Consider the following 23875-nt stretch of genomic DNA (forward strand, 5'->3'; position numbering starts at 1 on the left):
TAAAAACAAGGTTCTGCCCTAAACAAAGGAAAGAAAGAGGAAACTCGTGCGTCGGTGATGAGCCGACTATTTTGCACTGTCATTGTCTGCCACATGGGAAGATGGAAGAATATTTCTTTCTTTCCATTAGTACTGCTGAGCTAGCCCTAGGGGGTGTTTTTTTTTTTTTTTTGGTTTTGAAATACGGATGGCCCTCCCTCGAGATGTCACATTACTTTTACACCTTTAATTGCTGCTGTTTTTGTTCCAATAATTCAATCCAAGTTTGTTGGTTTCTTCTGTTTGAGCAGCGCTTAATTCACTAACTAGGCTCAGGTCAAACTAAAGTATCCAATTAAGCAAACTTGAAATCCTTATTATAATTACATCATTACAAATTTAATTTTGGGACTGCTGGTTATTATAGAATGTAGTATTTTTACAGGAAGTTGTAGTATCAACTCTTGGATATATTCCTCTATGAGCATGTGCTGATGCAGATCAGTGTACGCTGCCCTCGGAAACATCTTGCAAATGGGAAAATGTGAAGGTCGTTTTAATAAAATAAAGTTAAAAACAAATTAATTTTACAATCACGACACGACAAATGATTGAGTCAAACTCGTAACATTTGCGTAACTGAGGAATCATGGTTTGCACTCTGATATATATATATATATATATATATATATATATATATTATATGACTCAATGGCCGGTCGAAGCCTTTCAATCAAAAAACACCTTTTAAAGGATTGCTTAGTGTGGAAAACGATCCCTACATAACTTTTCACTTCATCCCCTTAATTTCAACCAATTTTGGAGAATTAGCAAAATGGAGGTAAGCTTTGATTTTGATCTCTCTCATCCCCAATTTCAAAGATTAATCTAGAGTTCGATTCCTCCTCCGGTTAAGCTACAATGTGTACAAGAACAATGGATTTCGGTGGGTAGGGTCCGTAGTGAGTTTGAGAAAATAATAATAATAATGGTGCTACAGCTTCCAATCACATTGGCGAATCGTGCCAAACTTAATAATGGCGAGTTTCCATAGTTCCATCTCCACGTCCCAAATGTGGATCTCAGTGGCCATGTGCCATGATTCCCTCAAATTGCAAGACCTTGGTTTGATGACCATTGAATAATAACATCACCTAAAACACGGCAACTAATTACGCGCTTTAAATGCAAAATACATTTAATTATGGATTTTCTAAGATTTGATCAGGACCAATCAAACCGGCATTAGTGGGCATGCTATTACCTCCTAAATCAAACAAATTAATGTTTCCAAAAGCCGACTCTTACCATTTGAGATTTTACCTGGAACTAGCTTTGGTATCTTACAGAGAATCAACCAGCAGCAAGGCAATGACAGTGTATAATTGAAAGTTAATTAAAAAATTATTACAATTCTTCCATAAATTATCCAAAACAATGAGAGCAGGGCTTGCAAGGCAGCTAGAGATGCTTTCCCCTACTATTGTTCTTATTACCATTTGTTCTTCATCCAAAAATGATTCGATATAACCATGCTTTCTTTCTAGCACTTGATAGCGTGCAATGAATTGCTTTGTTTGCCAAACCATTCACTTGGACAAAGTGAAGATATGAGACCTTGAGAGGCCAATCTGACAACAGTTTTGATAATTCCATAAACAAACAAAACTCTAGTGCGATGAGCGATTGCTACACACTGCATCAGAATTCCAAACTTCCACATTGCTTGCTCTCCATACTTTTTGTTCTGCCGTCTTTCTTAATATCTTTCTTGGCATCCTTGTTTAGGCCTTGATTACGACCAATGCCGAGCTTTGGTAAACCTCGATTCAGCCCCTCCAGCAAGACACAAGCTTTACACCATTTCTGTGCCCCCAAGTATACGGATATATCAGTTTTGGCCACAATGCAGAGGGCTATTAGTGCTTAAAACACTCTAGTGGAAGGGGCACAACTTCATCATAAATAGTGCATTCCAAATGCATGCCAAATTTAAACAATCCTAAGGTGTCAGGCAAGGTAAAGCAAATTCTCACCTGGCTGGAAATATAACCACATCTTTCACAACTTCCCTGCTCAGGCATTTTTGTGGAAGTGGCAATTCGAAAATCCTCCCCTGATTTGATGATGTCAAGTATAGCCCTGGGCCTGAAATAGTAAGCCGAAAAAGCATTCAACAACAAAATTTTCAAACTTCACATATGTGAGACTAGGGCGGAAACACAAAGGTATTAACCTGATTCTCTCCAAATCTTTAATGAATTCACGAGCAAAACCACGATACGCATTTGGAGAATAAATGCCTGAAATTTAAACACCTCCACCAGTTTGTTAGTGTGACATTATGGGGCATGCTGCAATACCCTCTAAACATAAACCTTAACAAAGGAAAAAAGGAAAAAAGGAAAAAACAATCAAATTCAAAATAAAACAGGAAAAAAGGAATATTAAGGAATGGCAAGAAACACTTACATTCAGTCGAGAAGTAGTCCAGCTTCTTGAAATAAGCATACGTGGAGAACTTGTTAAGGTTTTTGCAACCAAGTGAAATGATTGACTACTATAAATTAGTTCACAATTAAAACATTCAGAACGGCAACCATTTCAAGGATATATCACAATCTCCTTCTCATACGTGTATTTAAAAGGTTTGCATCTTGGAATAGGTCCATCTTCACCAGTAATAATTGAAGTGCATCTACTCAGCCTACAGAAGAAAAAGCCATTATCTCAGCAAAACAATCAATTTTTTCTTTCCTTTTTTTTTTTTAAAAAAAAGCATAACAATCAGTTGAGCCAAAACAAAAGAAAAAGTTCGGTAAATACATTACCTTGCAATATCTCCTCGTAATATGTTCAAAAGGACAGTTTCAGCAATATCATCCGCATTATGTCCAGTAGCAACCTTGTCGACATTCAGCAATGCAGCACCTCGATCAAGGGCCTTTAACAAAAAGAAAGTCAAACAAGTGATTCTATCCTCAACCACAGAAACAAAGCAAAGTGCTAAAACTACAGAAGATATATTGGCAATTCTACAACATATAAAACGTCTATAAACTCCCCTAATTGGAGTTGATGAATTTAGTTGTTTTTAAATTTATTAATGGGAAATGAGCCATGTCTGAGGAAGGACCCATCCTAAAATTCAAATATCAAGGACATGTACAGCCTAACAGAAATAGCATAATTAATGAAAACAGAAAATCTTATACCTGACGGCGGAAAACACCGCAAAACGTACAGTTATTTTTTAAGCCAATCATCTTTACTATTTCATCCATGGTCCACCCATACAAATCCTTGTAGGAAACAATTTTTAGTGGCAGCCCATACTGCACAAGAAAACAAGGAGAATCATACATCACAAAAAATGAAGTAAAGGGGTTCCTAAACAATCAAAGCAAACAGCTTGAAACAGTTCATTTCTTTTGGAAGAAATTCAACAAGATAAAAAGAATAAACTGACCTGAAGTTCATTTCTTTTGACAGTTTCGAGCGAGTCATCTCTGTAGCCTGTTATCCCCTCGTCAATAGATAAAAGGAAAAGATCAAGGCCATAGTTATGTCGTCGATTCAGTTCTGACAGCACGTAAGCAAGGACTGTGGAATCTGTAACAACCCCAATTGTAGATATTATTTGAAGCACGAGAAGAAAAGCTACGAAATTGTTTCTATGAGAGTGAGTGGTACTTAATATCTGATTGAATAAAGAGAATAACCTTTCCCTCCAGAGGCGCCGATAGCAATACGCTCACCAGGCTTGAACAGTTTGTTCTCTAAAATAACCTGGTGAATCTCCTCCTCGAACACCGCGTAAAAACACTCTCTGCATATCTTTAACCATGGCACAATTTTATATCTGATTGAATAAAGAGAATAACCTTTCCCTCCAGAGGCGCCGATAGCAATACGCTCACCAGGCTTGAACAGTTTGTTCTCTAAAATAACCTGGTGAATCTCCTCCTCGAACACCGCGTAAAAACACTCTCTGCATATCTTTAACCATGGCACAATTTTAGAATCCATGACAATAGACGAGTTTCCACAATTCGATTCAAGTTTGAAACTGAATCACCGTAAGGAAGAAAGGGTTAAGAAATTACCTGCTCTAGGGTTTTAGGTCTTTTGAGGGCAGCCCTTTGCTGGTTACAAACGCAACAGAGTCGAGCTCCAGGTTTCTTTGGTTTGGTATCAGCTTCCATAAACGACAGATGTTGCGACAGAACTGCGTTTGGGGTGGGCAACACTTTCTTAAGGCATAAGATTTAGGTTCAGGCAGGGTTCAAGACCTTTAAGAATCTGAAACCCAAGTGGGTCAATATGAGAAAAAAGATGGATAAAAAGCCTAAGATAATTTTTTTTTTACAGATATTTGATGAATACGAAGATAATATCTATTAAAAGATTTTCAACCATTAACGTTCATTAATATTTGTGGTGCTTAAATTTGGGACATAAAGGATAACGAAAAAAGTTGTTTGGTTAGTCGGAGGTAAAATCTGTTTTACCCAAAAAAAAAGATTTTAGTAATAAAAACCCTTCTAATGTGCACAAGGCCGATCTCTTCCAAATTATTCGGTCAAAGCCCAAGAGAGAATGAAGTATAATTGACGATGTCGATTTTCCTCCTCGTTGTAGCAACTCCTTTAACGTGTATCAATGACACTATTCGTAATTTTATTAAAAATTTCGTAAAATTTCAAGTTCTCAACCCTCCTTGTTCAAAGTTTTCTCGCGTTGAACCTCTTTAATAGGAATAAATTAAGATCATAACCAAAAAAGGAAGATTACCAAGAAAGCATATAGTGTCATAATGACAATTTTCTATTTCATGTTCAATGGAACAAGACAAACATTTGAACAAACAAATCAAATGTAAAATGAAGAGCATAATACCAAACACGACCCCCCCCCCCGGGGGGGCCGGCAAAGCCAAAGCTTAAACAAGAATATCCTCGATTACGAGATGTAAAACAAAGAAAATGACCCCGCCCCTCAATACAGTAAGAGGTAATTAGAGGCAGACCTTCATTCAACAAATTGTAATATTTTATTTTCATAGTGAAGAAATGCTAGTACTTGTCCCCCTCATATTTATCCTGAAATAGTTGACGTATGACCTGGTGTAGCATCTCGATGTATTCCAGGACGTGTCAGAGAATACTATTGAGTTTCCATGAAATTATCACCAAGAAAAATTAGGCAGACTGAAAGGACAACCTTGCTCAATCCCTCTTCCTTCTTATAATGGAAGCAATTTTTTAACTACAACGGGCTTTAACTGCTGGGAAACACAATTACACATCAAAGACACGAACACAAAGTCGCACGGCCAGACTACGTACCTTAGCAAGATCCTCATCACCACACAACTCACTCAAAAGTTCTGCATTCCTCCCATTGCCATGTACCTGAACTGCGTTTTCTGCAACGGCATGGAAGACGTCACAAGGTGAATTAAATTGCTCAATTCTCTGGGCTATTGACAAGAGTCCCCATGTCAGCATCTCTTGCTATTTAACCGACTGTTATATGATAAAAATGTAACAAAAATTATATTAGAAAAACCTGAAATTTCTATCAAGAGGCTTATTAGCTGCATTAGACTTCCTCCCATCATGATGAACCTGTGGTTTAGGTTCTACAGCATGAAATGGAGGGGGTGCAGATGCCCCTTGACTAAGAGCCTGAGAAACAAAAGCATCATTTGTTGGACTATGTGTGGCATATCAATTCCACCACCTTGTCCTCCCAATCCTGAAAACATGTTTCCAATGTCCTCGCTATCAACCTGCTGAGCTAGCTGATTGACCGTGTTCATTATTTGTGGACTTTGAGTGAGTTGCTGCAACTTATTCCTCAAAACATCTGGTGAACCAATACCAGTCTGCTCAGAAACCCCAGCCAATAATCCATTTATTGCAGGGCTTTCAAGAACTTGAGAGACGGCATTAGCAACATCTAATTGATCATCAGAAGTTTGCACTCCTGATGATCTACTACTCTGAACACCATGATTACTTGAGGAAGCATCATCTCCCAGCCTATCCGCAGAAGAGCTCGGAGATGTAAGTAACTGCAAAATCTTTTAACCAATCATTCTGGCGCTTGAGCTCTGATCAAAAGACCTGGTTGTTCCAGTATTTCCTGTACTGAGAGATGATTTTGCCTGGTTAACCCGTCTCTTACCACAATGGATATTATCAATTTTTATAGTAACTCGAACAATTTAGAATTAAATAAGAAATTATCATCACCTTGCGTTCCAACCCCCCCCCCCCCAAAACCCAATCCAAGTGGAACAGGTTTAGCACTTTCCTCGGTGGATCTCAAAACACTTGCTGAAGAGTCTTCTGAATTTACCATGATTTTTCCACTTGAGCTTGGAAGGCATCCAACTGTGCCAGTTGATACATCCTTCAAACTCTTACCACTCTTGGTAACATTGTTACTATGTTCAGCATGTTGCTGTTGTGACCGAGTATTAATGGTAACTGAGTACAGGTTAGAGTACTAAACAGAATTGCTAATGAATCATTTAAGCTTATTCTGAAAAAAGCACACCTGTTTTTTGGTTTCATGAATTGTTGGTAATGCAACACTAGAATCCCCTGCTCTACTAGCAGTCATATTATCAGGCTGTTCAGTTCCTGCATCATTACCTGCACCAGACACGACATGAATTTCACATCAGATTTTGATTGACCTTAAATACCAGAGAAACCATATGGACAACTGGCATTGTTGTTATTTGCATCTTAAAACCATTCAGTACCATATGCCTGATGCAAAACAGCACTATCTGTACATATTAATAACATACTGTATGAACAAGTAACATTGTGGTTATTAGCATCTAAACCAATTAATAGCCAGCTACCTGATACAACCTGGCTCTTCCCCTGCACATTACTAACAAGGTCTGGAAGCCTTGAATTAACTTCCACAAGAGCAGAGGGTAGAAATGAATCAATGGGTGCAGATTGTGCTACACTAGACACTACACCAGTGGAATGTGCTGGACCAGCAGCAGCAATAATATTTCTCATGGGAAGAACCCGCATTGGACCAGAGCTAGCATTATTAATACATTCTCCTTGCACCCCTTCACCATTGCTTGTTCTGTTACCAACTGCTGAAACCACAGGTGCCAGTGTGGTGCCTGATAAGTGATAATAACGGAAATAATTAAACACGATAAGTCACCTTGCTTCAGTTTATTGAAAAGACAATTACGGTCTCTGTTGAAGCAGCTTACACCTACCAGCATGTATATGGATATTTATGTTCCTTTGAGCATTTCCAATACCAATGGGACCTACATTGAGGGCATTTGATGGAGAACTGGAACTACTAAAGAGGGAGTTGGTTTGAAGGGGAAAAGGTTGCAAAACAACCGACCAATGCTTCCATGATGAACAGAAATCCAAAGAGAGTTCAAAGTTCAAACACTTGAATTAGCAGGACTAAGTAGCATGAAAGTATCTTATACGTTTGCTGCATTGCTTATAAGTGCTCTGGTAATCAGTAATGGTCCTAATGGATATCTCAATATCAATATATGCACAGGATATATCAGCAGGTATTGCACTTATTTGACCATTTTGGTACAATGCCAATAAATATTTAGCAAACCTGGACCATAATAGGATTTGGTCGGGAAGGAGATATATAAACTGTTTTAAAAATTAAGGTATAACATTTTCGGTTATCAATAAAAAAATATTATGAAGAAGGTGAAATCTTTTTTGATTGAACCGAAAATGTTAAAACTTAACATTTTAGATTGCATTCAACCGAGAATACTTTTTATAACATTTTCGGTTGTTCTTTGATATTAAATTAGACTAACGTTCCTCAAACTCTCCCATATATATATATATATATATATATATATATATATATTTTTGTTAACGGTTTATTACTGAAATATACTGAAAATTTTAAATTATTTATAAATATAACATCTTCTAAAATTTATGTTTTATCATGTAATATAAAGGATTACGTCTATTCAGACGTATTTTTTAATATTGTATTTGACATTATATTCTTCAAATAATACAAATGAAGGATTCATTGTATATGGTTCCACCTCTTTTAATTCGGCCCAAAGATTGTTACAAGTCAGTATTATCAAACTCAATGTTGATTTCATTTACATTATTATTAACGAGTGATGCTCTTTTATCAGAACCACCATAAGTAATTTGAGCCTGTAATGACACATTCATCGATGATATATTTTAGATTTTAATAATGTACTAATGATGAAATTTTTGATCAAATATCTCCACAGCTGTTATTCTTTAAAGATCACGCATCATCATGCAATTGAAATGCGTTGATAAGTGAATTTGTCTGATCAACACATATTGATGTTCATAAAGATCTTATTGACAACATTGGAAATAATGACGATTGCAATTTTATTGACGAATATTTAGTGAAGGTGTCATCTAAAATTATTGTACAGCTTCTTTCGGATAAGAAATATAATATCTTTTGTTAGGATAATACATTACTGGAGGTTGTATTGGCACAAATCATTAGTTAAGAATTTGTTGTCTCGGAATTCCTTTGTTGGGTTTTTTTTCGAACAATTGTCCATTCTCCAACTGTTTCTAGAGGCTTTTTTTCTTTATCTATTAGGTCTGCTAAGAAAATCAACAATAACATTATTAGTGTCTTTGATATATAAAACTTCAAAACTAAATGTACATAATTAATTATGCAATCTAATTCTTCTTAGTATTGTCTCTAATTTTTTATTAGTGAGAAATTGTTTAACTGTTTGGTTATCAGATTTTTATTACAAATTTCTCATGTGCTAAATAAATAAGAATTTTTTGTATACCATTTTTTATGGCTAATAATTTTTTTCAAAATTTACATAATTAATTTCATTTGGTTTAAATTTATCTAATGCATATTCACATATCAATTCTTGATTATCCATTGTTTTGGCTTTTAAAACACATCCCTAATGTTTTTCTGAGGCATTTGTTTCTAATATTAGTTTATTACCTTGTTTAGTTAGATAAACTTTTTAAATATATGTTATTTCATATTTTAATTTTTAACTATTTTAAAATATTGTTTAGTAAAGGAAAAGGGTACATCATTTTTTAATCTATCATATACCATACCTATTTTTTCAAATTATTTTTGAAATAAATTTCTTCCATAATTAACTATTCATAAAATTATTAAAGTTGTTTTTTTCTTCAATATTCTCAAAAAATTCTTTTATTTTAATTGTAATATGATCTTGTAGTTTAAGATCATCTGAAGATATTTTTAATCCTAAAAACTATGTTTATGTTTTTTCTAATTCTATTTTTGTATGACTAAATATAATTCCATGTTTTATGAATTATTGTGAAATAATATTTAAATGTTTTCTATGTAATTTCAGTTTTTTTGAAAATATTAAAATATCATGTATATAAACTACGCCAAACTTTTTATATTTATTAAAAATTGAACTCATCTATCTTTGAAATACTTGTGGTGCATTACATAATCCAAAAGGCATTATCGTCCATTGATAATGTCTATTGGGTGCACTAAAGACTGTCAATGGTTTTGACTCATCAGTTAACATTATTTGCCAAAATCCTAACTTACAATCAAATTTACTAAAATATCTAGTTTGTTTAGCTTGACTAATTGATACACCCTTTCTTGAAATAAAATATCCATCAAATATAATATTTAGATATAATCTTTTATAATTTATGACCATTATAGCTTTTTCTCTTTTAATCTCAGTATAGTTTTTTATCATAATTGTTTGACTAAAGTTTGGACTATTAGTTTATTTTATTAATCCTTTTTCTAATAGTTCTTTTATTTGAATGTCAAATTCATCTATATCTTGTTTAGTATAGATTATTGGTTTTACTCTTATAATTTTATTGGGATTTTTCAATTTTATACTACAATATCTATGACTATTTTTCCATAATTTTAATGGTTCTTCACTAAAATTATTTTCTAATATTTTAAACATCCAAATATTTTTTTCTAAATGCTTAATTTTTTTTCTTGGGGGATTAAATTTTTTTCACATATAAATTTATGATTTTACACTAATGGTATTTCTACATAATTTTTTTCTGCATACAAAATTACCTTATTTTTATCTATATAAAATGGTAAGTGTTGATATATAAAATTATTTCCAAGTAATATATCTCCATGCATTTTTGGAAAACGTATTATTCTAGGAATTACAAATCTTGCATTGTTTATGTAGATTAAAATATTCCTAGCTTTATATTGAATAATGGTTTCATTACCATCTATTCTACAGCTCTAATTGGATTTTTCATTGGTTCCCATTTTCTACAGAAATTGTATTTTTCAACAACTACTGGTTATAGCTCACGTGTCTAATAAAACGTGTAAAAATATGTATTATATTCTTTAAACTGAAATATTATTTCAATATATGTATAATATTTTTTATTGAAATCTTGAAAATTTGATTATTTCTTTTTCAATCTTCATTTTTGTATTATAACTGATGTATTTATTTCCTCTATTATATTGTTTCTAGAACTTCTACTTGGTTCAGTTGGGAAATAGGAATATGGATTGTTTTCATACCTATCGGTGTATTATTATTTTTGTCTCCATAATCATTTATTTGACTAGAAGATGGTAAAACTATTTTTTTTTTATAATTTTAATTTTATTATCCAATATGCAGAGTTATGCTACACAAAATATCCCATCAGAAGGATAAAGAACAACTACTTACAACATAAAGGTAAAACCATGTTTTGGTTATTTACTACTGCTGTATTTTTAAAATATAATTTATCTCCTAAAGCAACACACTATATTGTGTTTAGAGGTTTAGGAGTACTAAAATTTTCTAATATTCAGTCTCTTGGCAAAGATAAATCTTTTAAGTGTAATACTTTAAGTTGAATTTCAAAGTAAAATTATTTGATTCAAAGAGTTCAATAATTTTATTATTTACCTCTTTTATTTTTACTTCAAATGTATTAGTATATACATTTATAGAAGTCCAACTAAATGCTAGATCTTATGCTAAATCTTTAATATCAGAAATTTTTTGTTTGAATTCTTAAACATAAACATTCATCAAATAAGGGATTAGCTATGGAAATAAAATAGTTTGGTCTAACTTTAAATACAACTACTCCCGTATGTAAGTTTCATTGGATTACTCCCATATGTGCTTTTATGGGGTTTTCAAATCTTTTGTCAAGTAGCACTACCAATATTAGAACATCATGACCTTTCTTATATAGTGTTATTATTTGTAATCATTATGACACCTAAATGTATATAACTAACTTGGGTATATTTTTTCCTTATTCTTTTTATTTTATCTTTAGTAAATAATGAGATTTCGATTAATCCTTTTTTTTTATATTTAACTACAATATTTCCACTGATTTTTTCAATATGTCTTTGACTCCAAATTTTAAATTTTGATATTTTATATATTTATTTTTTGAAATTATTATTTTTATTTATTTTTTCTATCATTTCATTATAGAGATATTTTTCTTCTCCAATGATAATTCCTAACTTTATTACTTCTTGTTCCTTATTAGGTATTTCTTCTAATTTATTATTAGAATTACTACCAAACATAAATATAGACTCGTGATCATCAATATCATATTTTGTTTCTGATATTAATTCATATAACATTTTTTCAGGATTTATTTTTTATTCTGAACAAATTTCTAACTTTTGTTCTTCAAGTGTTTTTATCATCTTTTTAGCATTTTTACATTTGTTAGGACAATTTGTTGTTATATGACTTTCTTCATTACAGATAAAACATTTACAATTAATTTTTATTTTTATTATTGTTAGAAGTTTTTCTTCTAATAAATTTTCTCCTCATATTATTCTTTGGATACCTATATTGTTTCCAATGTTTCCATCTAACTAATTTATATATTTTTTTATTTTTTCTTTTTGAACGTATTTGTTTACATCCAAATTCTCATTCATTTTCTAAATTTTTTGTACAATATCTACTACTTAATTTATTTTTCACTTGTTTAGTGACTTTAGATCTTAAACAATATAAGTGTCGGAACTGTCTTTCGATTGGGCCCGAAATTGGGCTTCGACTTGAATTGATTGGGTTAGAGTCGCCACCGACCATTTAAAACGAATTTAGGTGGGTCGGGCACCATCTTACCTGATCTGCGTTTTACCATAAATGTGTCGGGCTCGGGAGTCGGTTACGGTCAAGGAAGGATTAGCACCCTTGAACTGCCCTTTCGGTACCAATTAATTTTCGGTTGTCTTTAATTGCAAAAATTAAAATTTAAATTGAAATTTAAAACCTTCGATTCAAATTACTTACATTTGATCGATTGAGATTATTACTAAAAAAAAGGTCAAAATGATGTTAAATTGAAAAATAAATAGAAAAATATCAAATAAAAGGAGAAAAAAAGTTAGAAATAAAAAAGGTAAATCAAATAAAAAAATAAAATAAAAAAAAAAAAAAACAACAAAAAATAACAAAAGTAAAAAAATACAAAGAAAATAATAAAATAGAAAAAAAGGAAAAAATAAAAATCATTAAAATATGTTAAACAAACCACACAAAAAGTGTTAAATTTTACAGTAAATAAAATAAAAATGATATGAAAGAATAAAAAAGAATAAATAAAATAAATAAATAAATTAAAATAAAACTTAGAGTATTAAATTGAAAAAAGCAAACTGCAAAAAAAACAAAATTAGAGGGTTAATTCACAAAGTATAAACAGTGACTAAATTTAATGAATTGAGAATCCAGATGTCGAATTACAAGTGGTGACCGGATTGTAAAGAGAATCAAAATTATAGGGACCGCGGAGAGGATTTAAAAATCTTCTATTTGCAAGGAGGCCCCTGTTATATAAATAGCCCAATTATCATTTTTTCTCTCATTTGTAACTCTCCCATAATGAAAGCTTCTCCCATTCTCTCTTACTCCACCTTCCCCGGTCGAGTGTCGGCCATCGCCCTGTGGCCTATCTAGTGCCGACAACCGTCGTAGTCGTCGCTCCGGTAGCCGAAAAAATAAAAATCACTCAAATGAATCCTCTCACCCCCGTAACCTCAGATCTGAGGCCCGATTCACACAAAGAAACCCCAATCGGAGCAGATCTAAGGGCAAAGATCTCGCTTCCCTAGTCTTCTGGTTTTTATGCTTTGCTTGACCTTTGGGTTTTTCGTGTATGAGTATTTTGGCTTTTTCATTGCACTATTTGGCTTGTATTTTGCAATGATTTTTGTCTGTTGCTCGGTCGATATTCGAATGTTATTTATGTGTTGTGGGTACTGTTGATGATTTTCTCTTGATGTTTTGTGGTTGGTTCTGTTTTCAGCTTGATGGTGGTATGACCCTCTATTTACTGTGTAGATGTTGTGTGTTTCGACTGTGATCTTGGTTTATTGTTTTCTCTCTGTTCCGGTGTAGATGTCCTTGGCAGTGGCTTGGTGGGGTATTTATACCCTCACCGGTGGCCTGTTGGTTCCGATTACTACGGTGACACTCGTCGTTGACCGGGGATTTCAGGATGGGTTAGTCCCGATTTCCCCGGCCGAAAATCTCGCACTGTTATGACGTGCCTTGACTGGCTCTCGGTCTCCCTGCTTCCCTCCTTTGCGATGCCTAACTAGGGATGTGTGACTAGGGTTTCCAAACCCTAAACTACACTGGAATAGGTCAAGCCCAATGTTGGACTTTTGCTAGACCCAAGACGATGGACCTGAAAGACAAAAACAAAAAACAATAATAAAAATAACTAAAATAAATAAATAAATAAATAAATAAAATATTTTTTAAAAATATTTTTTATATATGATTTTAAAAATGATTTTCTAAACCATATAACATAATATATTTTCAAAAAATATTTTAAAACTATATATATTTTCAAACATGTTTTTAAAAAACTGTATAATATATAATTATTTTCAAAATATTTTAAAAACTATATATTATATAAGTTTTCAAAATGTTTTAAAAAATTATATATTATATATATTTTCAAAATGATTTTTAATAACTATATAATATATAAATGTTTTCAAAACTGTATATTATATATTTCAAAAATGTTTTCAAAAACTATATATTATATTTATTTTCAAAATGTTTTAAAAACTATATAATATATAAATGTTTTCAAACATGTTTTCAAAACTATATTATATATATATATATATATATATATTCAAAAATCATTTGCAAACTATATAATATATAGATGTATATGTAATAAAAAATGAACAAAAATTAGTGTCCACAATAAGGTTAATATTTTTTTAGCAAAATTAATTATATTTCTTATAGAATTAATCCCACTAGTTTCTACGCCCGATGATTTAATATGTTTCTCAAGATAAGAGAATGCGATCAACTTTCCTTTAAAGTTTAAAGCTAATTTAATGGATATCCGCAGTATTTGAACAATTCAACATTAGTTTGAAATGAAACGTTGGGACAATACTTGCAAGTATTCAATATTTTCAGTACATTAAAAATTATCTAATTACTATATAATATTTAATATTGAATATGTGTCTGTAATGATCAAAACATTAATAATTCAAATTATAAAATAATTTTAATTAACATCTCATCCATAGAAGCAAGATGTGATGCTATGAAATTATCTTGATGGCTAAAGTTTATCCAACGAAACATTGATCATAATTCATTCAGAAGAGAATAGGAAAAGCAAGTGGGTCTCGATATGATAACGATAAAGCAAGAAATTGATCCATTAAGTACTGTTCAAATCACAGAAAGAAAGGTAATAACATGTCCTTTCTTACATACTGAGCATGAATTGTCAAAAAGCGGGGAAAACAAGGGAGAAACTTATATGAAATATACATATACAAGCCCGAAAAAAATAAAAAGAACAGACAATTTCAGCAATTTAAGAAACACACGATTCCATCATCATTTTTCTTTCTTTGAACTTCAAACTCAAGCCTTCTCCTTTTCTTTCTCTTCATCTGTTTTGGAGTGATAACCAGGAAGCTTCTCCTTGATTTTCTCCAAAATCCCCTTCTTTTCCTTTGAGTCGCCTTCATGATGGGGCTCAGCCGCTGGTGGTGGTGCTGGAGGTGGGCTACTCAGCTCTTCAGCTTTCTTATGTTGTCCGGGGAGTTTCTCTTTGATCTTCTCAAGGAACCCTTTCTTTTCAGGCGTCTCCGGCTGAACCACTGGTTCATCAATCTTCTCAACTGGGATTACGGTGTCCTCTTCTTTCTTTTCTCCTCCTAACTTCTCTTCGATCTTTTCCTTCAGTCCTTTCTTTTCCTTCTTTTTTTTCTTCTTCTTCTCTCCATCTCCACCTTCTTCCTCATCGCTGGACTGCATGTTTCAGACAAAAACAGATTACTAAATGTTAGATAATTAAAAGTATAATCCAAAAGTGAAAATTTGACGATACAGTTAAAACCATAAAATAAGGAAGTGATATAACGTTCTTACGGAGCTGGAGCTGCTATCTGATCGGTGAAGCTTCTCCAGTAGACCATGTTTCTTCTTCTCCTTTCCCTCTGCCTTTGATTCTTCAATCTTAACCTTGTCAAACTCGGTTACGAGCGCCTCTTCTTGGGGCTTCTCCTCTTCTTTCTTCAGCATGAAATCGAACAACCCTCGGTCCTTGGACTCCACAGCTTCTTGACCGGCGACGTTGCTCTCGACCTCAGGGATCTTGCTGGTATTCTCCTCAGCCATTTTTTGTTTGTATCAAGCACGAATATCAAATATGATCAAAGCTAGCTAGAGTTGCACTTATCACTTATTTAGAGAAATGGGAACCCTGGGATTTTATAGCATACAAAACCTCGTCATCACAACGCGGTTCTGACGCGATTAAGAAAAGGGCGCCATCGAAAAGTTAACGGAAGCTAACGGGCTAGCCAATCAAGCGCCATTCATGTAACCGACGTTTGCATTAATCTATGGGTATACTCTCTAAATACAAATGCTTGTATCCTACTCGCTTTTTTGCACTTTGAGCACATGTGCCAGCTAATGGAAGGGAGTGCAGGCGTGGGTTATAAGCTAGCGCTGGTGGAAATGAACAGTCAAAAGGGCGGAAAGTGAAAGGAGACGAGAAATTATTTTATGAACTGGACTTACAGTGTCATTTATGATAGCAATGAATGAAAAAACTCAAATTTTATAATTACTTCTAAATAATCATTTACTTTTTATTTATATGAAAGAAAAAATATAAAAAAATAATTTAAAAAATAATATAAAAATATTATTATTAAGATCACAGATGAGTGATAAACTGAAATCATACAATAATTTCTCTAAAGAAGACACTCTGTACTATAAGCCATGCAAGCATGCGACCAATTGGACCGATGACACGTGGAAGAAGAACGTGGAGAGCTGTTTTGGCATGCGAAGGTCGGGTAGGACCAGACAGAGTGGATGTTGGACCACGTGTCATAACTTATTAAAGAAGGAGGAGGAGACTTCCAGATACGTGACCGTTAGGTTTCTGGGGATGGGGCCCCATGCCCAGAAGGAATGAATGATTGAATAGTGGAGTTGGCATCGTTGGACGTTAGTCTAACTTTTTAAATTCCGTCACATTCTCGGGGCCGGGATACATCACTATGGGCGGAGCCCATGTGACCGTGACAGCCTTGGTCGGTTTGGAATGCACAGTTTTAAGATTTTCACCAAAACCCATAATAAGTAAATAATAGAATGGTATTATGGAAATTATATAGTATAAGATATGAACCATATATTGTAGAAAATGATTATTATAAAAAAATTATATTTATTCATTTTTTAATTATTAATAATATCAATATATCTTGTAAATGCAATTATTTAAATTTAAAATATTAAAACAATAACATTCCATTTATGAATTATGATGGTAATTATAGAATTGAAATAAACTTTATCTTTGTTTTTCAAAACTATCATCCACTCTAAATATTAATTTTGAATTATCTTGACGTGGTCTGATAGGATGAGACACTAGGTCCTTTAAGCAATGTCAGAGGTTCAAATCTTGATGATTACAAATTGAATAAACTGGTTTGGTAGGGTCATCTTTGCCTCTGCAATACCCGATCCGGATTAATCAATCAATAGATCAAATATCAATGATTATAAAAAAATTATTCATTTTGCACTTATTTATTTTATTGAAAATATCATTCAAGTATGTGAGGATTTGGCTTTTTACCCCTTTTTTTTTACATAAAGTTATAATCAAATGTGTAGTGGTAGATCTATTTTGTACTTTCCATCCTAAAATCTAAATTATTTTAATAGTTATTTATTTTACTGGTCGTATCTATTTTAAAATTTTATTTGTATCTATTATATATAAATAATTTGTATTGTTAATATATATGTATCAACCTTTAAAAAAAATTTAGATTCCTCATTGTGAATATATGTGTAGTAAATTTTTTTTGAAGAAAAATTATAAATTGCATATTATCGGAGGGAGTATTTATAAATATTGAGGAGTTTGATCCAAGTTAAAATGTTTTATGTGCCGAGAATATGTGATGAATCTATATTCAGATAATTTTTTTTTAAAAAATATTAATTTATTTAAATTTCGTAAATAATTTTGGTGTTCTTTATTTGTGTTTCTACATTTTTTATCATCTAATTTTCACGAAATAATAATTACAATATTACATTTAATCACTTCTTGATAAATTAAAATAAAAAAATAATTATAATTATGATATAAATTTTGACATTATACATATATCTTATCGTAAGTAAATATTCTTGGTGTGTAAAACTTGTTACAATTAATTTCTCGTATCAGAATCAATTAAAATCGACGGATACAAGAATACAGTCAAATTTCATATAAACTAAACAATTCATAAATAATTTAATTAAAGATCAAAATGTGGTATACAACTACATGTTCCAAAGTTAGCATAATCATACGGAAATAAATTAATGGGATTTAAACTAACAAAAATAATAAATTAAATAGAAACAACAGTACAATAAAATGTTAAATAACAAGTGAACCTACTTAATTCAACAAAATATTAATACTAAAATATCACTTGATAGTACATTTCTTATAAATAATAGAAAAAATACGAATAAAAAATAAAAAATGGTTTAAAAATTCAAGACCTTTTTAAATTGAAAAATTATTATTATTTTTTAAATTATATGAAAAAATAGGCTTAAAGGTCCTTGTACTTAAAAAAACGATGTAGCCCTCTTAATTTTTTTTTCATTTAATACGGCCATCTAACTTAAAAAAAAATTAATCTAGTCATTTAACCAACACTTTCCATCATTTACCATGACGCCGTTAATTTCTGCTAACGTGACATGTTTTCTATCCGTTAAGGGTTAAAAAAATGAAAAAAAATGTATTGTTGTTGAAACAAAACGCCTCCTCCTCCTCCGATGGTCATCACGAACAAAGAGGCAAGGTCAAAGAGTTTTGGCTCCCCGAGTCAAATCCGTTGTCATTTTCCCCAAAAATTACTTCGATGATCACAAATCCTCCCGAGTCAAATCCGTTGTCATTTTCCCCAAAAATTACTTCGATGATCACAAATCTACAAAAAATACTCTTCAGTCGTCGCGGGTTCCATCTTCTCAATCTTCGTCATTGGCCGTTCGATGAAGCCACCTCCACAGCATGTTGCTCACACCGTCGTGGGTAACATATTCATCGTTGGGATTTACCAATGGTCGATGGGGACGACGCGAAAATTTGTCCGCCACATAAAACATAATGTGAAGATGTTACCCACGACAGTGTGAGCAACGTAATGTGTCAGTGGCTTCATCCAATGGCGGATTATGAAGATTGAGGAAATGGAACTCACGATGACCGAAGACTATTTATATATATTTGTGCTTATCGACACGATTTTTAGGAAAACGATGACAAATTCAACTTATGGGGACCAAAACGCTTCGATCTTGCCCTTTATTCGTGATTACCATCGGAGGAGGCAACAACGACGGTCATCGGCGTTTTGTTTCCAACAACAAGACGTTTTTTTATCTTTAACGGATTGAAAACGTGCCATGTCAGCAAAAATTAACGACGTCGTTGGTCAACGGACTAAGTTGAGTTTTTTTTTCAAGTTGGAGGGCCACATTAGATAGAAAAAAATACGAGGACTACATTGATTTCTTTATTTAAAGTAAATAGGTCTTTGGTGCCTTTAAGCCTAAAAATATGATAAAAATAAAAAAGAAAATAAAAATATGATGTTCAAAATAGAAAAATAAAAATATAATAAATTATATTATTAGAACATTAAAAATGATTTTCACGACTTTCAAACCTAATCTTCGATAAGACGATAACACTGAGTCCCTGACCAGAAATTAATTTAGAGGATTATATTGAAAATATAAAATAAAAATATGATGTTCAAAACAAAAAGCGACAAGTAGGCGTCTATTGAATTCTCAACGGAGAATGAACCCATTGAGGGGTTATGCCTTCTTGAGGTTTATTTTGGCCGGCCATAGGTTAAACTGTTTTATTAATTATCCTAATAGGTATATAGAAATTTATTTTGAGATCTATAATATTTACTATAATGTTAAAGAAAATCATCCAATTGAGGTGATGAGTTTTCTTAAATAATATTTTTTTTATTTAAACTCATAACGTCGAGAAGATGAATTTTAATAAAATATAATTTTAATTAAATTTTATCATATCAAGTTAAAAAAAAAATTGAAAAAAAATATTTTTAGAAACTTATCACCTTGACATGATGAATTTCAAATCAATATAATAAATATTATAGATACTTAAATAAACTTCTATATGATATATTGAACTAATTAATTGAAATTTTTACCATATTGGGAAAATGCCTTCGGGATAAAAACAAACCCCTAAGATTTCTAATTTGGACTTAAATTTGGCTGGCCCATACTAAATGTATTAGCCCATTAAGTTATAGGCCTGACGGGTCGTGCTCAATCTAATTGAAAGGCCATCAAAGACGGCGACTCTGTTTATAATTATTTATTTTAGTTTTAAAATTCATTAATATTTTAATATTTTTGAGGGGGGTTAAAAGGGAAAAGAGGGGAGTTAAAAAAAAAAACAAATTAGGAGGGAGAGAGGGTGTACGGAACGCCAACGAAACGAACCGAGGCCTAATTGAATCGAGCATCGATGATATCACTTGCCTTTTTTCTAGCTCCGATTCGCATATTGCTCTGCAAATTCTCAATATTTAACGATTTTTTCACTCCCAAACACCAACAAAACAGAAGGCCGACAGTCAGGGAAAGAAGAAAGGAAGGGATGATTACGCGATCGAATTTAGCAGAGCAGTTGAGAGAGTATCAGATTCGATCTAATCACGATTGGGCCTCCATTTCGATTTTCACTTCGACGTCTAATCTTACGTCCTCTAGGTATGTCCAATTCAATGATTTGCGTTTTTCAGTATTTATATTTCCTTAATTTTCTCTTTTAAATATAATTTTCGTTAATTAAATTTCAAGATCTTCGTGCTTTACGATCTGGTTATCATTATTTTTCCATTTGATCTTAGATCGGAAAACTAAACCGATTTACGTATGTAAGATAGTTGGAATAAAAAGTTCAGCTATACTTTCTCCAATATATTTTTTAATTTCTTTTGTAAATCCCGTTTCTCAATCCATTGATTCATTCACTAAGAATAGGGGGGGGGTTAGAGCAATTAAATATCGTTTTGAAATACTTTGAAATTTTTGGTAGTCTAAGAAGCGAAATTGACTCCGGAGTTTTATAGACTGCTACCGGTCCGAAATATGTGCATTAAACCCTCAAAAAGTATAGAAAATAATGTTTGAAATTCTCTGTTCATCTCAATTTTCATCAGAAATAGAAATAAGATGTCTGAAAGAGGCCTGCTGTTGGGGGTAGTCGTGTAACTGGAAAGTTCATCTATTGGTTGTTTCATGTAGCTGATTCGTGGGAATGCGAGTTTGTTGTGGAGATGAGTATGAGTTTTGGAAATGCTGTAACAATCATTTAACTTTAGTTGTACATATGACATTGTTGTTATCTTGCTAACCTTGCTTTTCTACTTGTCTAGCGGGTTTTATATTTTATATTTTATATTTTCAACTGAATGAATTGGGTCGTTGGTGTGCGAATTAACTGTATGATGGTAGGATTATACAATGCTTGCTTATATCTCGTCACAGTTGTAATAGTTGAGTATCACGTGATCTCCAGTTTTTCTCCTAGCTTTGAAGTTTGAAGTATCTGGAAGAGCAGAATGCTTACCAATCTGTTGGGAATAGGTTCTTTAAAGAATTGTTCGGATTTGCTGAGATCATGGAAGATTAGGGTAGGAGTCCTTATTGCTCAGATTGAGAAGCTTTGATGCTAGAAGTTGAAAACACTAAAGCTGTTAGCATCGAACCTATGCTTTGCAGGATGTATGCATTTGATTTTTTCTGATACTTATGATGCATGTGTACTGTGTAGTAGTTCCAAAAGTATTGAAATGTTGGTAGGGCTTCGATTAGATTAAATCAATAGTATGAGAATGATGATTCCAACCTTGCATCAGAGAATGCGACATATAGACTGCTTAGTTTAAATTGTGATTCATTTATTTGGTCTTCTTTGACCTGCTTTCTAATTGTCGTGCTTTCTTGTTTTGTGGTTGCAGGGTCGATTTTGTGCTCTTCGTTATATGGGAACTTGTTATTTTAGCTTTCCTGGTTTTCTCAGCTGTTTCTTTATATTTGAGGCATATGCAACTTGCCTTCGTCCTTGTATGCATCACAATGCTATTGCTTCTCTGCATGAAAATCACAAAGCAAATTAGATTGGCTAGGAAAAAGAAAAGAAGGATGCTTCCTCCGTTATCTATGTAAAACTACTTGAAGCTTGATTTTTTTTAAACAAAAAACTGACGAACTCGCGGGGTAAATTTGATACCTATTGATCACTACATTTGGCTCATGCTTACTGTGGTAAAAAGTATGTAACTTGGCCGAAGGCTAGCTGATGATGGAATATAATTTCGATATGATCACCTCAAAAACCGGGGAACCAATGGCGAGTCTAATGAGTGGAGGTGGAAAGTGGGGGATGTTCAATTGGACTTGTAGCAGTTAACTTCAGTCTTCAAGGCACGGTTTGGATCTCACCAACTTTTCGAAGATCCGAGAAACTAAATTTCAAATGCTGATCCAGGTGGGAATGTAGTAAACAATATTTGCTTTATTTTGTAATGTGTTTAGACTTGGTTGTAGCCTAAAAGACAACATGGCCACATAGGATAGGAGTGGATGCTTTGAGTGACTGAAACATTTTTGCATGTATGATGTACCCGTAAAGTTAATTTTCAACAGATCAATAGCATACGTTGAATGAAGAGTTAAATTCCCCACTGTTAAATTATACTGTGGTCAATTTTTGTTTTCTATCTCCGTCTATTTCTATATATACTTCTTGGTTGAGTTTGTTGTAGACATCCAGTCAACCGATACCAATTTAGATGGAAATTTATTAAAAATATAAATCTCAAGCGTTGGCAAAAGCTTTATGGTTGAGCCACCAACGATAATAAGGGCAATATGCGCCTACCGATAAGTTACATAAGTGGAATACAGCGTAACAGTAATAAGGAAATGCGTCAGGATATGAACTTTTGTCGCCCTAAACAGTTCTAGAAATATTATTCTTCAGTGAATCTAGAAATATTTTATAAAAATATTTTTAGGACGATCACATATATTAATCACACAATTTTTATCTGGAAATGACAAATAAAATTTAAGAGTGGACCAATACATAAATTAGTTAACTAATTGAAGAAAATCTAAATTTAAGGATGAACACTTGCCTACCTTAACTTAGACGTGCATCTGCCACTAGATGCATCACATTTAATTCGATCGATGAAGATTTCATTTATCAGATAATGTTGGGATATATATATATATATATAGCTTTCTTCTCTTTGTTAGGGTGGGGAACAAGTCCTCCACATTTAACCTTGTACATGAAAATAGAGCTAGGACAGCCTCTAATAAACTTGTACTTTGAGCTTGTTTTGTATTTATGCTGAACTAATAAACAGAGTTACTTGACTTAGCTTCACATGGAGTAGTACAAACAATTTGGGTTTTACATGGTGGAAAGATGGTCAACACAACTCCTATGAAGCAACGGTGGAGTAACATTGATGCGAGCCCGATAAATCGAAGAAAGCCTTCTCCAGCATTTCGGTGTTGCGTCTTTCGACCAAAGAAATTACGTACTCCAAGATTACTGCATCGCATGGCAGAGTTATAGGGCCATCCTTCGGTGATCCGAACTCTTCCTCCAACAATCGAAAGAGCTCTTTAAAAACTCTGGTGCGTAGATACGCCAAGGGAACAACAAAACGTCCCTCTTCCACATAGTAGACAACAAAATGATATGCCCTTGCAAGCTTGCAGTTGATCCTAGGGATCGATATCCTTCTTCTAATACCCGTCATTGTTTTCCACTTCCTCGCGAGAGCAGCCAGTTTCTTCGAGCTAATCATGGGAAAAACCATGTCCTGCAGACTGCAGTGGCCGTCAAAAGAAGAAAGTTGTCAGCTTCTTCTGTATTAAATTTGTAAACAGGCTCTGGTAAGAACAACTCTACCAGTACCGTACTAGACTACAACATATATAGATGCCGTAACCGGTTTTTGTCCGGACACGAATTTTTTACTTGACGGGAAAATTGATGTGAATAAATGGTTTTGAAAATAATTTGGGAGTCGCCATCGGCCTTTTGGGTCAGGTAGGTCGAATACCTAAGAATTATTTTTTAATCGAGTTTTTTTAAGAAAACATCAATTAAAAGATGAACTGATCTGCGTTTAT

At 32.9% G+C, this 23875-nt stretch overlaps 4 protein-coding genes and 1 pseudogene across 4 annotated transcripts in view; 1 reads left to right on the top strand and 4 right to left on the bottom strand.

Annotated features, from left to right (window-relative positions):
* LOC120194701 (cytoplasmic tRNA 2-thiolation protein 1-like) overlaps positions 1 to 4279 on the bottom strand; it is a 28914-nt gene extending 24635 nt beyond the window's left edge. Inside the window, exons 1-10 of the mRNA XM_039196939.1 lie at positions 4086 to 4279; positions 3864 to 3978; positions 3449 to 3591; positions 3195 to 3314; positions 2811 to 2923; positions 2594 to 2686; positions 2452 to 2492; positions 2216 to 2282; positions 2016 to 2127; positions 1660 to 1845 (exon numbers count right to left, since the gene is read on the bottom strand). Of these exons, the coding sequence (XP_039052870.1) occupies positions 1681 to 1845; positions 2016 to 2127; positions 2216 to 2282; positions 2452 to 2492; positions 2594 to 2686; positions 2811 to 2923; positions 3195 to 3314; positions 3449 to 3591; positions 3864 to 3978; positions 4086 to 4184 (1068 nt within the window). The 5' untranslated portion in view covers positions 4185 to 4279 and the 3' untranslated portion in view covers positions 1660 to 1680. The remainder of the gene's footprint in view (positions 1 to 1659; positions 1846 to 2015; positions 2128 to 2215; positions 2283 to 2451; positions 2493 to 2593; positions 2687 to 2810; positions 2924 to 3194; positions 3315 to 3448; positions 3592 to 3863; positions 3979 to 4085) is intronic.
* Positions 4280 to 5054: 775 nt separating this feature from the next.
* Positions 5055 to 7626, bottom strand: LOC120194732 (annotated as a pseudogene).
* A 7341-nt stretch (positions 7627 to 14967) lies between these two features.
* Positions 14968 to 15817, bottom strand: LOC120194706 (phosphoprotein ECPP44-like). The gene is made up of 2 exons (XM_039196942.1): positions 15488 to 15817; positions 14968 to 15367 (listed from the first exon to the last, which is right to left on the bottom strand). Exons 1-2 carry the CDS (start codon positions 15734 to 15736, stop codon positions 14978 to 14980), a joined length of 639 nt encoding a protein of 212 aa, XP_039052873.1. The 5' UTR covers positions 15737 to 15817; the 3' UTR covers positions 14968 to 14977.
* Positions 15818 to 20083: 4266 nt separating this feature from the next.
* On the top strand, positions 20084 to 22414 carry LOC120194707. The gene is made up of 2 exons (XM_039196943.1): positions 20084 to 20425; positions 21679 to 22414. Exons 1-2 carry the CDS (start codon positions 20181 to 20183, stop codon positions 21884 to 21886), a joined length of 453 nt encoding a protein of 150 aa, XP_039052874.1. The 5' UTR covers positions 20084 to 20180; the 3' UTR covers positions 21887 to 22414.
* A 761-nt stretch (positions 22415 to 23175) lies between these two features.
* Positions 23176 to 23559, bottom strand: LOC120194733 (auxin-responsive protein SAUR68-like). Its single transcript, XM_039196957.1, has one exon. It carries the CDS (start codon positions 23557 to 23559, stop codon positions 23176 to 23178), a length of 384 nt encoding a protein of 127 aa, XP_039052888.1.
* Between the last annotated feature and the right edge of the window lie 316 nt (positions 23560 to 23875).

The sequence above is a fragment of the Hibiscus syriacus genome, unplaced genomic scaffold (genome assembly GCF_006381635.1).
Source record: "Hibiscus syriacus cultivar Baekdansim isolate YM2019G1 unplaced genomic scaffold, ASM638163v2 tig00117000_pilon, whole genome shotgun sequence".
NCBI classification, from domain to species: domain Eukaryota; kingdom Viridiplantae; phylum Streptophyta; class Magnoliopsida; order Malvales; family Malvaceae; genus Hibiscus; species Hibiscus syriacus.

Bases quoted from the DNA above. Each gene is read 5' to 3' on its own strand.
- LOC120194706 (XM_039196942.1), bottom strand. From the start codon at position 15,736: ATGGCTGAGGAGAATACCAGCAAGATCCCTGAGGTCGAGAGCAACGTC. The intron at 15,368-15,487 runs GTAAGAACGTTA...TGAAACATGCAG, and splicing joins CAGATAGCAGCTCCAGCTCC to TCCAGCGATGAGGAAGAAGG.
- LOC120194707 (XM_039196943.1), top strand. From the start codon at position 20,181: ATGATATCACTTGCCTTTTTTCTAGCTCCGATTCGCATATTGCTCTGC. The intron at 20,426-21,678 runs GTATGTCCAATT...TTGTGGTTGCAG, and splicing joins TCTAATCTTACGTCCTCTAG to GGTCGATTTTGTGCTCTTCG.
- LOC120194733 (XM_039196957.1), bottom strand. From the start codon at position 23,559: ATGGTTTTTCCCATGATTAGCTCGAAGAAACTGGCTGCTCTCGCGAGG.